General features: G+C 45.0%; 1 protein-coding gene across 1 annotated transcript in view; it reads right to left on the bottom strand.

Moving 5' to 3' along the window:
• The window catches only part of SLC22A15 (solute carrier family 22 member 15), an 81,353-nt gene that overhangs the window by 35,377 nt on the left and 30,461 nt on the right, over positions 1 to 15,515 (bottom strand). The window contains exons 3-5 of the mRNA XM_042953564.1: positions 4,412 to 4,544; positions 3,590 to 3,754; positions 103 to 232 (exon numbers count right to left, since the gene is read on the bottom strand). Of these exons, the coding sequence (XP_042809498.1) occupies positions 103 to 232; positions 3,590 to 3,754; positions 4,412 to 4,544 (428 nt within the window). The remainder of the gene's footprint in view (positions 1 to 102; positions 233 to 3,589; positions 3,755 to 4,411; positions 4,545 to 15,515) is intronic.

Here is a 15,515-nt window from a genome sequence, read left to right as displayed (position 1 = left end):
GGTAAACTCCTGAAAGGGAATAACGCTGCTCATTGACCCGCATCCTCTTAAGACATTCCTTCTGCGTATTAACTTAAACCTCTTAGAGGAAAAACTACTTACAAAGATAGGAGGAAGACCACTGTTCCCTGCAGGTTAACCAGAATGGCGAGGGTCCTCCAGGAGCGGATGAAGTATCCCAACAGGGCATACTGGGCGATGCCAACCGCGAAGAAGAGGCCACCGATCGATCCTAATTCAGGGAAGAGACGCCTGTTACTGGAGATGGCACCCTCCCTGTCACCCTCTCCAACCCAAGTCACAAGCCAATGCCTTCCTTGGGAGACATCAACAGGAAAGAAAATCCTACCCAAATATTGAGTATCAGATGATAAATGTGGAAGAGAGGCCAGCAAGTTAGTGGAAAAGGAGGAAGGACAGGTGAAAAATATGAATGACATGTGGTCAAGATGACTTGTAAGGGTTTGTCCAAATGCTTTCTGCATTGAAGGCTGTGTTGACATCTGCCTGAGCATGTGCTGAAGCTTGGACGATGTTTTCCTGGATGGTGGTAAGGTTTTTAGGTCATGAGATGATTGCAGCAGTGGGACTTCATCTTATCACAAGGCTGTGCCTCAAATCCTTATTTTAAATCACAGGCTACTCCTCAGCTCTCCCAACTGCCCTTCCCTACTTCATTTATTATCACCAGATATATGACATTTTCTATTTGTTTCTTGTCTGTCTCTATGACACATGGATTTTCGCCAGCACCCTGATGGAAAAAAATCAACCATGGGATTGTTAAAAAAAAAAAAATCCTATGTTTTTTGAAATAAATGCTGAGACGGGAAGTAGGCCCACTAGCTTTGCTCAATATACTTGTGAATTTGTACCTCGGACACACTTTTTATAATTACTACCATCACCATCGGTAGCAGTAATAGCTACTATTTATCGTGTATTAATAAATGATTACATACATTGTCCTACAAAGCAGGTGCCATTGTGGACCACGCACAAAGAGGAAGAAGCACAGAGAGGTTGGATGCCACTGCTAGGGAACGGAGCTGTGCACAGCATGCCTGAGACCATACTCCGATCTGCCTGACTACAGAGCCTGTGATGCTATACCAATCCTCTCTCTCCGCCCTTCTGGGGAGAAGCAGGCTTCTGGGGGCAACCCACAGCAATGGGACGATCTTGTTACAAGACTTCTCTACGACGATCCCATAAAAGAAATGTATACTTGGATTCTTGCCCACAGGCTTTCATTTTCTAGCAATGATGACTTGTAGGCTCTGTGCCTTGGTGAGGAAAGGGGGGAAGAAGGGAGAGCCGAGACAGCACCTTCAGCGTGTTCCGAGCATGTGGTCAGATAAGTAAGGGAGTGGGGACGCCATGATCTCCCTGGAAACTTAAGATAATCAATACCTATTACAGGTTCATTACAGTGTATCAGACAGCACCTGGCTTGCAAGAGTAAGACTTTCTGTCCTTGCTCAGAACAGCTCTGAGCACTTGGTATCCACGGACAACAAGGTAGATGAAAGGAAGATAGCCCACAAAATCGGACTGTTTTAGAGGGGGTGAGTTCAGACCCCAGGTCTGCCACTTGCTGTTGTGCGACCTTGGGCAAATCACTAAACGTCTCTGAGCCTCACATTCCTCATCGGTAAAACAGAAATAATACTACCTACCTCAAAGAGTAGTTGTTAGCTTCAGACGGAATAATGCATGCTATGCAAATGTTAGCTATACTATCCTGCTGTGACACAGGTATAGCCCTTGACATCTATTAATCTCCCCCCCCAAACAAAGCCATCTGGAAGCCTCCTGTGGTGAGTATCTGCTACAAAATATTGTCTACCTAGCACTATGTCTAATTCCAAGAATATTCCTTCCCTCTTCTGGAGAGCGGACCTCTCTTTACTTCATTCCCGTGGTTCAAGTGGGGGCTGACCATCCTGGTCCCCCTCACTGCAGTGACCCCTGCTGGGCCAGTCAAGCTCTTACCCAGGATTTTTTTAAGTAGGCTCTACACCCAACGTGGGGCTTGAACTCACAACCTCAAGACCTGGAGTCGCATGCTTCACTGACTGAACCAGCCAGGCACCCCTTACCCAGGATTTTAAATACTGTACTTGGTGGTGAAACCTGAGAGCTATAGGGTCCCATCCGTGACTGTGCAGCAGAAGCTTCTCAGGGAGGATGGGGGGCAGAGACGAGGAGCATCTGACTTCCTGGTTCCGGGCATCTCTGAGGCCTGGCTTGGGTATATTATCCAAATAATTTCCCTTTATATGCAGATGCTCAGCAGAGTTGAGTCTCCATTACTTACGATCGGTAAGAGTTGGTATCAATTGGGTATGACGGACAAGAGGAAATGATTCCAAGGGGTCTAGTTTAATGGCCTTAAAGACTGTGATGACCATGCACAGAGGTGCTGGAAGATGGAAAATGCAGGTGAAAGAAAGCAGTATTTTTATTTGAGGGTCCAACTGACATTCATATCTAATGTCCAGCAAGAAGCTGCACGTGTATGCCTGGAAATGACAATGGAGATAAGGTGTGGAGATGTAGGTGTGGTAAGCCTCTAGGTATTTGGTTAAAAAAATTAATGAAAAAAAATGAACACTTCCAATCACCATTTTTGCATCTTGTAATTCTGGAATACCATACTGGTGATTTTATAACTGTTTGTGGGCCGTTACATATTTATCCCAGTTTTCAGATTTCTTTTCTGTTTAATTTTCAAGCCTGCTATTTTTGCTCCGTTTGAACTAGTAAAAGCCAAATTGTGGCAGGTGAGACTTCATTTTTTTGTAAAGGGTGCCAGCGAACCACCCAGTTTTCAAGCAAAGCCACAAGGTCCCCCCGATTCCTTTCTCTCCCCACTCCGATCCTTCAGCAAGTCATTGTCCCACCAAAATCCAGCTCAAATGGACCTCCTCGCTGCTCCTCTCGCCGTACCTGTCTATGCCTGCATCACGTTTCTCGGACCAATCACAACCACCTCCCGAATGACCCCTCAATTCCTCCACTTGTCCCTCAACAGTCCATTCTCCACACCTCTGCCAGAGGCGTCTTCCTGTATCCTATGTGATCCTACCACTCCACTATTTCATTCGCCCGCTGACTTCTCACTGCACTTTGAATACAAACAAATTTCTCATTTGGCCTAGCGCGGGGCCTATGTCATCTGGTCCCTCCAGCGTGTCTCTCCCCGGCCCACGGAATCAGTATTTAATAAAATACAGTAAGAAGGTGCCGGGGGAGGCGTGTCTAGGATCTCCTATGTCTGCGCCATTTTTCAGTTTAAGGTGAAAACAGTTAACGCCCTTCTGAGGAAACAGACCCTCTCAGAACTATCTGGAGACAATCTGTGAGGATGGGAGGCAAGCTCCGGCCCCAGGGGAGACTTTCTACAGAGCAATATGAATACAATGACTCATTCAAGGTCATACAGAACAAACTCTGGAACGCAAATCTAATGGTTAGTTAGTCCCAAGTCCAAGTGCATTTTTGGACTCTGGGGTTAAACTGGTGCCCAGCAGGGTTTTCTGGGGCAGCTCACTATCTGCGTTATGTACACGGAGTGAAGCAGTACCTGCGAGCGCCCAGTAGGCGGTGCCCACACATTCGTTCAGCAGGACAAAGGCCACCAGTGACATTCCTCCGTTCATCACACCCACCAGGAAGCGAGTTATTGCAAAGAACTCATAGGAGGGGGAAAACCCATTTGCAATGGCAAATAAGATGTCAAGAGCAAAACCTAGAATAAGAGGAACAGCGGTCAACAATCCAGACACAAGACAGCATTTGAGCAAAGTAACAAATGATACTCATTACGTTAGTAAAGATAAATCTTTGTAAGCTTAAATTTTCTGAGCTGTGCTCTTTTAAAACTGTAAAAGGAAACTGTAAAGGAAAACCGAAGTTTTTCTTTCTTCGTTACAAGTGGATATCTGTCAATCATGCACCGTTGTTATTCACAATAACGTTGGAGATGGAAAAATCCCAGCTCAGACTCAGCTTGTCAAGAGAACTCCACCGAGTCTTACACAACACAGTTGAACTGAACCGACACACAACATATAAGGAAATGGATCCAGTACGCTGGTTCCATCTCTGTTCTCCTTAGAACCATGGTATAAATTAGAATTCAGGAGGTGCCGAAAGCACCATCATCTCTGAAAAGCTTAACTGCAAATACATGGCCTTCCTCAGGTATGCTGCTGGTCCTTTTAACACGCTTTGGCAGAAGCAACTCTGGCTGCGGTGTGGCCCCCTGCCAGTGTAATAAAAATCAGTTGTGTATCCACATGGCAATTTCCTGAGAACCTTAAGGAAATAGTCCCCTTGTTATTTCCCTGAGAACCTTCAGGAAATAAGTCCTCCTAGTCAGTTCATGAACAGTCTAACACGTTACCTGTGAGATAGACTTTTTTCCTCCCGAAGCGATCTGAAAGCTGACCAAAAGAGATAACTCCCACAAACACACCACTGAAGAAGAAAGAGCTTGCTGCGCTGACTTTGTAGGATCTGTTGGCAATTAAAAACCACTAGGGGAAGAAAAAACAAAAGGGACACTGAGATCACAGAAAAGACGGATGGACGGAGTTAGCTATTAAAAAAAAGAAGAAAAAAAACCACAACAGACGTACAACCAAAACTTGAACACTGGGAAATTGTCTACTGCATGACTCATTACTAACCAGGATTTGGTAGGTCATCTACCTTGGATAATATCCAAGATTTTGTCATCAGAAACGCTAGAATTCATTATTATAATGTGCTGCCACAATACTGTATACACATCTTATCACAACACTGAATACGGTACGAGGGCTACTTTTATATATGCATTTGGTGGCTACGTCCCTCTTCTTAAGCCCTTGTATTTTTTTTTAAGTTTATTTATTTATTTTGAGAGACAGAACATGTGCATGTGGGAGGGGCAGAGAGAGAGGAAGAGAGAATCTTAAGCAGGTTCTGCACTGCCAGCATGGAGCCCAATGCGGGGCTCAAACTCAAGAACTGAGAGATCTTGACCTGAGCTGAAATCAGGAGTTGGATGCTTAACCTACTGAGCCACCCAGGTGCCCCCATACAATAGAACATTATGCAACCTTAAAAGGGAAGGAGATTTTGACAAGCTATGACACAGATGAACCTTAACCTTATGCTAAGTGAAATAAGCAGACAAAAAAAAAAAAAAAGACAAATATTGTAAGAACTTATTTATGCCTGTAATATTGTGATTTATGGTAAGAAACATATATTTGGTCTTCGTCCCCTATTCCTAGCACACAGTTCCTAAAAACCCTTGTAATTTCCTACAGAAATATTTAGTATTTAGTTTTGTTCCCAGTTCCTGAAATAATTTCAGAGCAATGAAGGAGAAATGGGTGTCCTTTGTTGTTTTAACAGCCTCTTTCAAACACACCTGAGTTTAGTAAGATCACTTTTGGAAAGCTCCTGGTTGGGGGCTCGTTGCCAGGGGAACCCTCCCCTATCTCCCACCCCCGCCTCCGGGAGGGGGTGAGGGACTGGAACTGCCAAGGGCCAATAATTTAATCAGTTACGCCTACATAATGACACCTCCCTAAAAACCCAAAGGGACAGGGGTTCGAAAAGCTTCTCAGCTGGTGAACACGTGGAGGAGCTGGGAGAGTGGTGCCCTGGGAGGGCACGGGAGCCTGCGCCCCTTCCCACCGCCTTGTCCCGGGCATCTCTTCCATCAGGCTGTTCCCGAGTTATATCCCTTGGAATAAACCAGTGATCTGGTAAGATGTCTCCCTGAGTTCCGTGAGCCGCTCTGGCAAATTAATCTCTCCCGAGGAGGACATTGCAGGGACCTCTGATTTCCGGTGGACCAGAAGCCCAGGAAACGAAGCGGACTCGCATCTGGTGTCTGAAGGTGGAGGCTGGGTGAGCCTTGTGGAATCAGTGGGAATCAGTGGAATCTGATGCTACCTCCAGGTGGACGGTGTCAGAACTGAGTCAAGTTGTAGGACATCCAGCCGGTGAGGCGGAGCTGTGTGATGTGGGAACCTGGCTCACCTGCCCCCACAAACCCTACCTCACGCATCTGGCGGCCAGAAGGGTCCATGGTGAAGTAGTTGACAGTAAAGGAGGCACAGGGGGAAGGTTTTTCCTTCACCTGGAGTAGTCAAAGCCAGAGACGGAAAGTCAAATAAGGGTTGCCAGGGGCCGGGCGAATGGGGAGTTACTGTTTAATGGGAACAGGTTTTCAGTTTGGGACGATAGAAAAGTTCTCGAGATGGACGGCGGTGATGGTTGCATGACATGTGTATACTTAACACCACTGCACCCTCAAAACGGCTGAAGTGTTAACATTTTATGTTATTTTACCACAATAATAATAAAAAAAAAAAAACCTTGAGTACTATTATCTTGTGGTCTAGGGAAACTTATGAACTTAAAGAGAAGGCAATCACCCCTGCTTAAAATGCTATTACATGAAACCCTGTTGGCTGCTGTGTAAGGTGATGTTTGGTTATAGAGGTAAAAGTGAACCTGCATCACAGAGACAAAGAAGCAGGAAATGCTTCTCTCTCCCCTTCACCGCCCCCTCTCCTGGAGTCCCCGAAGATAGGCTTAGGAAGAGCCCCAACACGCAAGGAGGAGCCCCCCTCGGCTATCCCTTTGCCTCTTGGACCTCCCTTCCCACGCTCTGACAAGCAGTCCTCAAGGCTCAGAGCACATCTGACTTCTCTCTTCTTGTATGGCGATGGTGAAGTTCTTGACCACACAGCTTCTGGACATCTCTGTGCAGCAGCAATAACAAAATTCATAGCAGTGATGACAATAATATTCCCTGGAAAATAAACAAGGGTAACGCCTCCTCACTAATGCTGGACTCAACTTCTGAATTCCCCGGTTCTTCAGATGCAGTTCTTAACGAGGTTAGTGAACTGGTTTTCCCAGGCCCTTGTGGATGAGAGATTGCAGACTAGGGTGTCACTGGTTTTAGAAAAAGTAATCAGGAATTACTGCTCCTGGTGGCAGTCATGATTCAAATAAGAGGGAAGGAAGCGGTGTGACAAGTATCTGCGATATGTTCTAGACAGGTTTCCGTTCGGGTATTCAACAAATATTTGATTAGTTTCTACTGAAGGTTGACAACTACACTAAACACTGGGAACACAGATGTGAGTAAGTTGGACATGGTCCCTTCCCAAATGGACGGTCAGTGCCAGTGGAATAAACACACAGGGATAGACTAGGAGGGCAGCTCTTCAAATCAGGTAATCAGGGAAGGCTTCTCTAGGGAGGTGATGTTTGGACCTGAATGATGAGAAGTGACCACTCTGGAAAGCTGTTCAGAGACCATGAGAAGAAGTGCCCCTACCCTAAGGTGAAGGTCCAGCAGTGCACCTCCAGCAGGTGCTATGATGAGGCCAGACAGGTGCATGGGTGTCAGACCACACAGGGCCCTGGGCCACGGAAGGAGCCGAATTACTCTAGTGCAAAGGGAAGGTGTTGGATTACTGGAATTCTGTTTCCAAGGATCACTCTTAGAGAATGCATTACAACAGAGAAAAGTGGGAGTGGGGAGGCTAGTGCATTAGCTCAGGAGACCATGGTGGCCTGGATGAGGGCAGAAGTGATGGGGGTGGAGAATTACAAGGACTTGTGATGGATTCCGAAGGCAGAAGTGGCAGGCCTTCCTGATGGATGACACAGGGTGGGGGACGGAGAATCAAGGGCTTCACCTAAGTCGTTACCTTTGGCCACTCTGTGGATGACCTTTATGGAGGTGGAGAAGGTGGCAAGCGGGGACCAGGTATGTGGCGGGAAAGAAAGAACTCTGTTTGGACTTGCTGAGGTTGAGATGCCTATAAAACATCCAAGTGGCGATGCCGAGCAGAAATCTGGACACGAGTCTGGAGCTCCAGGGAGAGGTTATGAGGGTTTAAGAGGGTTTAAGAACCTATAGAGAAGGAAGAGGCTCAGGACTGGGGCCCAGGACACCCCCATGTTCAGAAGCCGAGGAGAAGAATGCCCATTATAGCAAACTCACAAGTAGGACTCAGAGACGTAGCAAGAAAACAGGGCGGAATGTGGTGTCGGAAACGCTACAAGAAGAAATTGGATGTGGGGAGGAAGGGGTGGTCAAGCGCGTGGAATGCTGCTTTAGAGGTCAGGTGAGATAAGCACAGGGACATGCGGTTATATTTAGAAACAAATGGACACTTCAAAATAGCAATTGCGGTGAAGAGTGAATGGAAGCCAGACTGGAGGAGGACGAGGAATTGCTGGCAGCAGTTCTGTACAGAATGGCTTCCAGAAGTTTTGGCTGTGAAGAGGAAGCAAGAAATGGGACAGTGTGGGGACAGGTATGTGGGACAGATTATTGGCTTGTTTTCTTTTAACATGGGTGCATCCTGATGAGAGTGAGTCAGCAGAGCAGATATCCCTGCAGAAGAAAAATATCTGGAAAAGCAAGAAGGGATGGGCTTGAGGGTACAGAGCGGAGAGGTTAACCGCTCACAGAAGCCGGGAGATGTCGAGGTAAAGGGAGCCAGAGAGGAAAGGCAGAATGTGGACTCAGAAGCAGGCAGTGAAGAAACCCCTGCCTGATTGCTTCATTTCTTTTTCAGTGAAATATCAAGTGAGGCCACTAGCCGAAGGAGAGTAGAAGTGGGGGAAAGGGGCATTTCAAGTTTCAGGAGGACTATGACAGACTCCTCTGAGGAAAGGGACATGACCCTTTCAAGGGAAATGTTGCAGGAGACTGCCACGCCATGGTGAATATACACTTGAGCTGTGTAGTTACCAATTTTGTGAGGAGGATGTTGGGAGTTAAGCTTACACAGAGTCGGGGACTTCTCAGGAGAATTACAAAGAGAGAGAAGCATCAGGGCGCTGTGGGGATTCACAAAAGAGTGATTAGTATAATACTGGAATATATGCTGTTTAAGGAGAAAAGCAGGCATAGGGGGATTGTGGGTAGAGAAATAAATGTCCTGACCAGAAAAATCCCCTACATCATTAACTTCCCTGTACTTCCCATTCTTGCCCTGACTGAAGCTTGGTGGTCCCCTGCAGAAATCACTCAGTGAACCGGATCCCTCTCAACTGGAGCCTGCTTTTCCTTTTCCACCCATGGACCTGAGAGCCTGAGATGGGAGAAGATGACCAAACTTCAAAATCATCAACTCACCTGAAGATCACATTACCAGAGGGCGTAATCCACTACCCTTCTAGAGCTGACAGAGATGCTAGCTTGTTTTGAACAGTAGCCACTCTCCCTCTGTTCCATAGTAATAGCATGTTTACTGGGCATATGGCTACCCAGATTGAAGACTAATGTCCCAACCTCTCTCACAATTAGGTATGACACGTTACCAAGTTCTGCACAATGAATGCAAACAGAAGCACCATGTGGCAACTTCCACGACTTTGTCTTAGGAGATGGGTGATTTACCCTTTGCCCCTTCTTCCTTTCTATCCCACTACTCAGAATGTCCATAGGGAAGCTGGGGCTCTATCTGAGGCCATGATGAAGAGGGCCACAAATTAAGGATGGTGAAGTCAAAAGCTGAAGGAGCCTAGGTCCCTGAGAACACTGGGGTAGGGCCCAGGCATTGGCATATTTTTTAAGTTCTCCAGATGATTCTCCTAGGCAATCAGGTTAAGAACCCCCATCCTAGACCTAGTCATCTTTTATAGCTGCATCACCTCTAAAACCTTGACTTTGAACATCTTACTCACTCTCCTTCTACCCCCTTCTCTTCCAACTCACTTCCCCCAGTACCCTGCTCCAAACATTCTTGAAGCTCTTCAAGACCCCAGTCACCACACTCTACACTAACTGTAGAGTGACTCAGTATGGCCTGAATCAGCAAAAGAGATTCAATCATAGTAAGAAGCTCTGATTTAAGGATCTGTAAAGGGTAAAATATATTGTAAAGTTCACATGAAAGAGTTCTGGAAGCTGAAGGATAAGCGCTATTTTGTAAAACAAATTAGTTATTTTGGATTACAGATAGTTCTACTGTAGAATTTTCAATTCATGAGGAATGTCTATGGTGACATTTTTCTAGGTTGAAAAAGAAATCCAATATTACATATCCTGTTGGCCTAGAAAAGAAAGGACCATATTTGTCACAGGGATATCCCTTCTACAATGGCCAATAAACAAGACCTCATTGTATTGATTTTTAATATCCTGAAGTTCAAACAACTTCTTTTCATATTTTTTAAGTTGTTGGTATTTGCTTTGGTGTTTTTATGCCTTTAAAACGTGGTCTTCACCTTTGGTCCTGATTATCCCATACTTCGATTTTTACTAGTCTGTTTCTTTGGCCAAGATGTTCAAGCTCATACTGATCTGTTTTGTGCTTAATTAAGAAGTGGCTAATCTGCCTTCTCAATAATCAACTGTTCTGTTGATCACATTTGTAGAACTCAAATCCACCAAGAAGGCCATTCTTCCAACAACTGGAAAGCTGTCGGCTTGGATGACAGTTTTGGGATGAAGTAGCCCACAAGATGGGTGACCAGCAAATTCCAAATTCTGATTCTCAGTTTCATGTGTGAAAGTAATTTCCAGTAATTCTTCTTCATGTCAATGCTGGTTGGGGTAATGCGCTTCCTTAGTTCTCCTGTAATACGTTCAGGAATGGATAAAAAAAAAAAAACCTAAAGGCATTGTCAAATTATAAAAAAAAAAAAAAAAGCAAATTATGGGTGCCTGGGTGGCCTAGTCGGTTGAGCATCCAGCTGTTGGTTTCGGCTCAGGTCATGATCTCATGGTTTGTGGGATCGAGCCCCACATTGGGCTCTGTGCTGACACCATGGAGCCTGCTTGGGTTTTTTTTCTGTGTCTCTCTCTGTTTCTTTTTCTGCCCCTCCCCTGCTTGTGCTCTAACTGTCTCTCTCTCAAAATAAGCCAATGTAAAAAAAAAAAAAAAAAAAACAAAAAAAAAAAACTTCAAAAATTAAAAAAAAAAAAAAAGCAAATTAAAGCATACAAAACTGAAACCCAGGAAAACTCCTTGACAGATCTAGGTAAACTGGGCATGGTTGATTTAGAAATGTCAATTCAGGGACTTAAGGACAATGTGTTTACAACCAGCTTTCCATATGCACCACTCCCTAACACATGAGATTTTGGTTTGTTTTGTTTCCAACTTTTAAAACTTTTCAAATATACTTTATTTATCACATACCTACTATGTGATCTAAAGAGTTCTGTTTTGTCAAAGCTCAGACAAGACACACTAGGACCGTGATCCCTATAGTATTCAAGAAGATTGTACTGGTGTAAGGTTTTGGAAAGAGGTCACTCACCAGACTCGACTCAATTGCTAGCATGTTTTCTTATCCCTTTGGCCAATACTTAAACCAAGGTAAAATCCAAACCAGGATATCACCAGGTCATTGCAAACTAAACTATAATAAACCTAAATATGGCAACCATTATATTCTCAAAGAGTGTGTTTTTTTATGAGGCATACATGTATAAATGTATAAGTCACTCAAATCCTTAACTGGCTAGAGAGTACTGGAGGGATGACTCTCTTATTATTTTAAGCGACAAGTCAAATTCCAAAGCTAGAATGTTCTTTTTTGTACAATTCATTTCAAACTGAAAAGCCACTCACAAGTTGAAAAACCTGGAAATCTTCTTTCCCCATACATTAACAGACAAGAAAGAAGAGAAAGACAAAATATTTTCAGTCTTTCAGGATGACCTAGATAAATCTATTTCCGTCTTATAACCAACATCTGTATTTTTGTTCATATGCTTACCAAAATCATTGAGTTCATCAGCTGGGCATTTATTATACTGTATTTTGAAAAAGGATTTGAGGGGGTTAGCACTAAAAATGTGGGCAAAATCATTCACCCATCTAAAGAAAATAGCCCGGAGGGAAAATCAGACACCAGCAGCAGGTGCCTCAGACATAAAAGGTGAAAGGAACATAAATATGGTGAATACTGGCGTGGTACAGAGCCAGGTGCCATGCAGAGCCATCCAGCTCTTAAGGATGAAAAAAAGGCAAGCAAGCAGAAGTGAAGAGTGTTGACACTGGGTAGCAGGGAAGGATCCAGGAAGATTTTTAATATCTGGATTCTTATTGCTTAGAGGCTTAGAAGAAGATGTCACTTCTTGTAAAGGGATAAAGTATTATGTGTGTCAAGAAAAGGTGTTTTAGCTGTAACACAGAGATTGGAATAGACCCATCAAAGGTCATTATGGTGATCCAAGCCAGCCAGGATGGGGTGGGGGCCTCAGAGAAGAAAATGGATTCAAGATGGAAACAGAGATTTGGGTTGAGCCATCCATAAACAGCTATTATATGACACCAAGAGATCAATCACAGATTGAGTGAAGCTGGAAGATGACTTTTTAAACAATTTTTTACTTTACATAGTGAGGAGGGGGAAAGGAAAAGGGAGAGAGAGAATCCCAAGCAGCCTCCATGCCCAGCGTGGAGCCCGACGCGGGGCTCAAACTCACGAACCGTGAGATCATGACCTGAGCCGAAATCAAGAGCTGGACACTCAACCAACTGAGCCACCCAGGCATGCCTAGAGAGAAGATGAGTTTTAAAAGAAGTACCAAAATGTATTTTTAGCATCTCCCTTGAAATCATCGACCTTAAGCTTTCTGGAAATGTCACAAGTCAATTCAGTCCTTTTTTCTGACACGGCAGAAATAGGATAATCTAAAAAAATTAATTATTGCTTCAAAATGGACTGCATGCTTATACAATCCTAAAAGTAAAATCAATGTCCAAGTAATGACAACTGCGTATCAAAGATATATCAAATGGAAAGGCACAGCACCTTATAACCGGATAATTAACAACCAACCAACTTTTGCATAATACTCTCCCCTAATCCCAACAACCACCTTTTAGAATTGGGTATTTATTATTATTATTATTAATTATTCCCATTTGATGGATGACGCAGCTGCAGCTCAAACATGATCACACTAGAGTAAGCCTTGGGGACTGCACCTGATGCTGACATCAGTCTCAAAACCTCCTTCTTTGAGTACTATGTACTCGAATTAGTTAAGTAGGACAACTGTGGGGCTAAATCAATGAAATAACACTATATTTAAGTATGTTAAATCCCAAGCACAGAAATTCCCATATACCAGGGAAAGAGTTTCTATTTCTTAACCACATGCATGTGTTCCATCCAGGAAGCTATGAAAAAAAAATCAACGATATTAGAACCAACACTAGAAACATGTAGGTTTTTGTGGCTCAGGGTAACAGAATCAGGGGCTCCTGGAAAGGAGAGGGCAAAGGGAGAAAAGGAAGGTCCTGTGTCAGATATGAAGTTAAGGTCACATGACCCACGGGTGTGAGGAACATGAGAAGGCTCAGAGTGAGGAGAACAGAATAACATACTTAAAAATCAACCTCCAGGGGCACCTGGGTGGCTCAGTCGGTTAAGCGTCTGACTTCGGCTCAGGTCATGATCTCAAGGCTTGTGAGTTCGAGCCCCATGTTGAGCTCACTGCTGTAAGCACAGAGGCTGCTTCGGATCTTCTGTCCCCCCACCCTCTCTCTCTACCCTTACACTGCTTGGGCTCTCTCTCAAAAATAAATAAATCTTAAAAAAAATAAATCAATCAACTTCCAAAGTGTTTTCGAGGGTGGGCAGGGGAGGGATTTATCTCATCCCATGGTGCATGTTTTAAATACAAATACTTAAAATGTCTGTATATTTTTTAAATATTTTACACTTTTTAAGTAATCTCTATACCCAATGTGGGGCTCGAACCCCAAACTCCAAGATCAAAAGTTGCATGCACCACTGATCAAGCCAGCCAGGTGCCCCCAAATTTCTATACATTTTTTAAGTTTATTTTTTATTTATTTTGGGTGAAAGAGAGAGGAGAGAGCGCATGCGCAAGCAGGGGAGGGGCAGAGAGAGAGGGAGAGACAGAATCCCAAGCAGGCTCCATGCTGGCAGCCTAGAGCCTGATGCGGTGCTTAAACTCATGAACTGTGAGATTCATGACCTGAGCCAAAACCAAGAGTCGGACGCTGAACCGACGGAGGCACCCAGGTGCCCCCCAATTTCTGTATTTTTAAATGAACTTTTATCATGTACTCTTTGACATCCTCATATACCCACATGACACAAAGGAGCTTTTTCGCTAGCTTGCTTCTTCCCTCTGCTGAACAGCCCCATGCTACCTCACCCCTCCGTACAGCACTAGAACACAGATTATAAAATGCTTCCAAAAATCGGTCAGGGCTATCAGGAGACGAATAAGCAAGAAGAGACCCTCTTAACTCTGAGAACTGAGTCACACACCCAGCCTCTGCCCTGGGCAACTTCTCACCGGCTCTGTCAATGTCACAAATTTGTCTTGTCTCTGCTTCGGTTTTTTTTCCTGTGATCTGAACTGCCCGCTCCTCCCCCTTCTATTGTAGGGTGACATTCCACGGAATGAGGGTTGAGAAACATGCTGTAGCCACAGACGACTCTAATGGAAGGGACAACACATTATGTAAACAAAAATCCTTTAGCCTAAACTCTTCCAAGCAGGGGGTCGTTTCCCTTCCCTAAGGAGGCTGTGCGTGCCTGTCCTTGTCTTGGCCCTCAGCGGTGAAAACGAATAATCCCTCACTCACATGTGAATAATACAGACCCGCTGCCCTGCAGGGCCCATGGAGGGCACAGCTCCCCACAGGGAAACAAACGTTCATCACTCGACTTTGCGTGAAGCCTGGCACCTCCAGGAACTGATTGCCGCCCCCCCAGTACAGCCCTCCTCCGCTCACCCCAGCCCCCCTCGTCCCTGGTGCACTCATGTTCACCCTCCACGGCCCTGCCTGATCCACCGAGTGGGTCCATCTCCCTCCCTACTTTGGCTTCAAGTATGATGTTTGGTGAATTACACATTTCCTTGTCTCTCGCGTAGGATGCCGTGAGCTTCTTACAGCCCTATTTGCGTCTAAGTGCTTACCTGTCAGGACCAGCACTAATTAAATATATGCTGAATTATTCATGCAACAAGAGTGAGTGATGTGGGTTACAGGCATCTTCATATACAATATCTCGATGTCACGACTTCAAGGATTGAGTTGTGCATTTATGGACAGGCAGGGCAGGAACGGCCTTACCAGTCACCCAGGGGCCAGAGTGGCGCTCTCGTGACAGGAAGGGAGAGGGAGATCTGGAATCAGAGGGGTCTCCTAGAGGACATAGAGAATACTTTGGCTTTATCGTTAGCCTCTACATTAATGAGAAAGAAAACTATGGAGGAAAAAAAAATTCCCAAACGATGGCAGTTTTCTGCCTAGGAAGGCAAAGTCTGTTCCATTGAAACACACTTCCCAAAGCCTGCTTTGGGGGAGCACTGTGAGCGGTCCACAAATACCTGCACTGAGAGAAGTGTGGAGGGTCTGTGGGGGGTAAGAATGCTGCCGTGAACAACCCACAGACCATCAGTGAACCCGCAAGCCAGGCAGGGGCCGTGGCAGGTCTCAGAGTCGCGTCCAAGCCCCTTGCCTGGCTTCTGTGTC

Source organism: Panthera leo, chromosome C1 (genome assembly GCF_018350215.1).
Source record: "Panthera leo isolate Ple1 chromosome C1, P.leo_Ple1_pat1.1, whole genome shotgun sequence".
Classification (NCBI taxonomy): domain Eukaryota; kingdom Metazoa; phylum Chordata; class Mammalia; order Carnivora; family Felidae; genus Panthera; species Panthera leo.
This window is presented reverse-complemented; position numbering and strand designations above follow the sequence as displayed.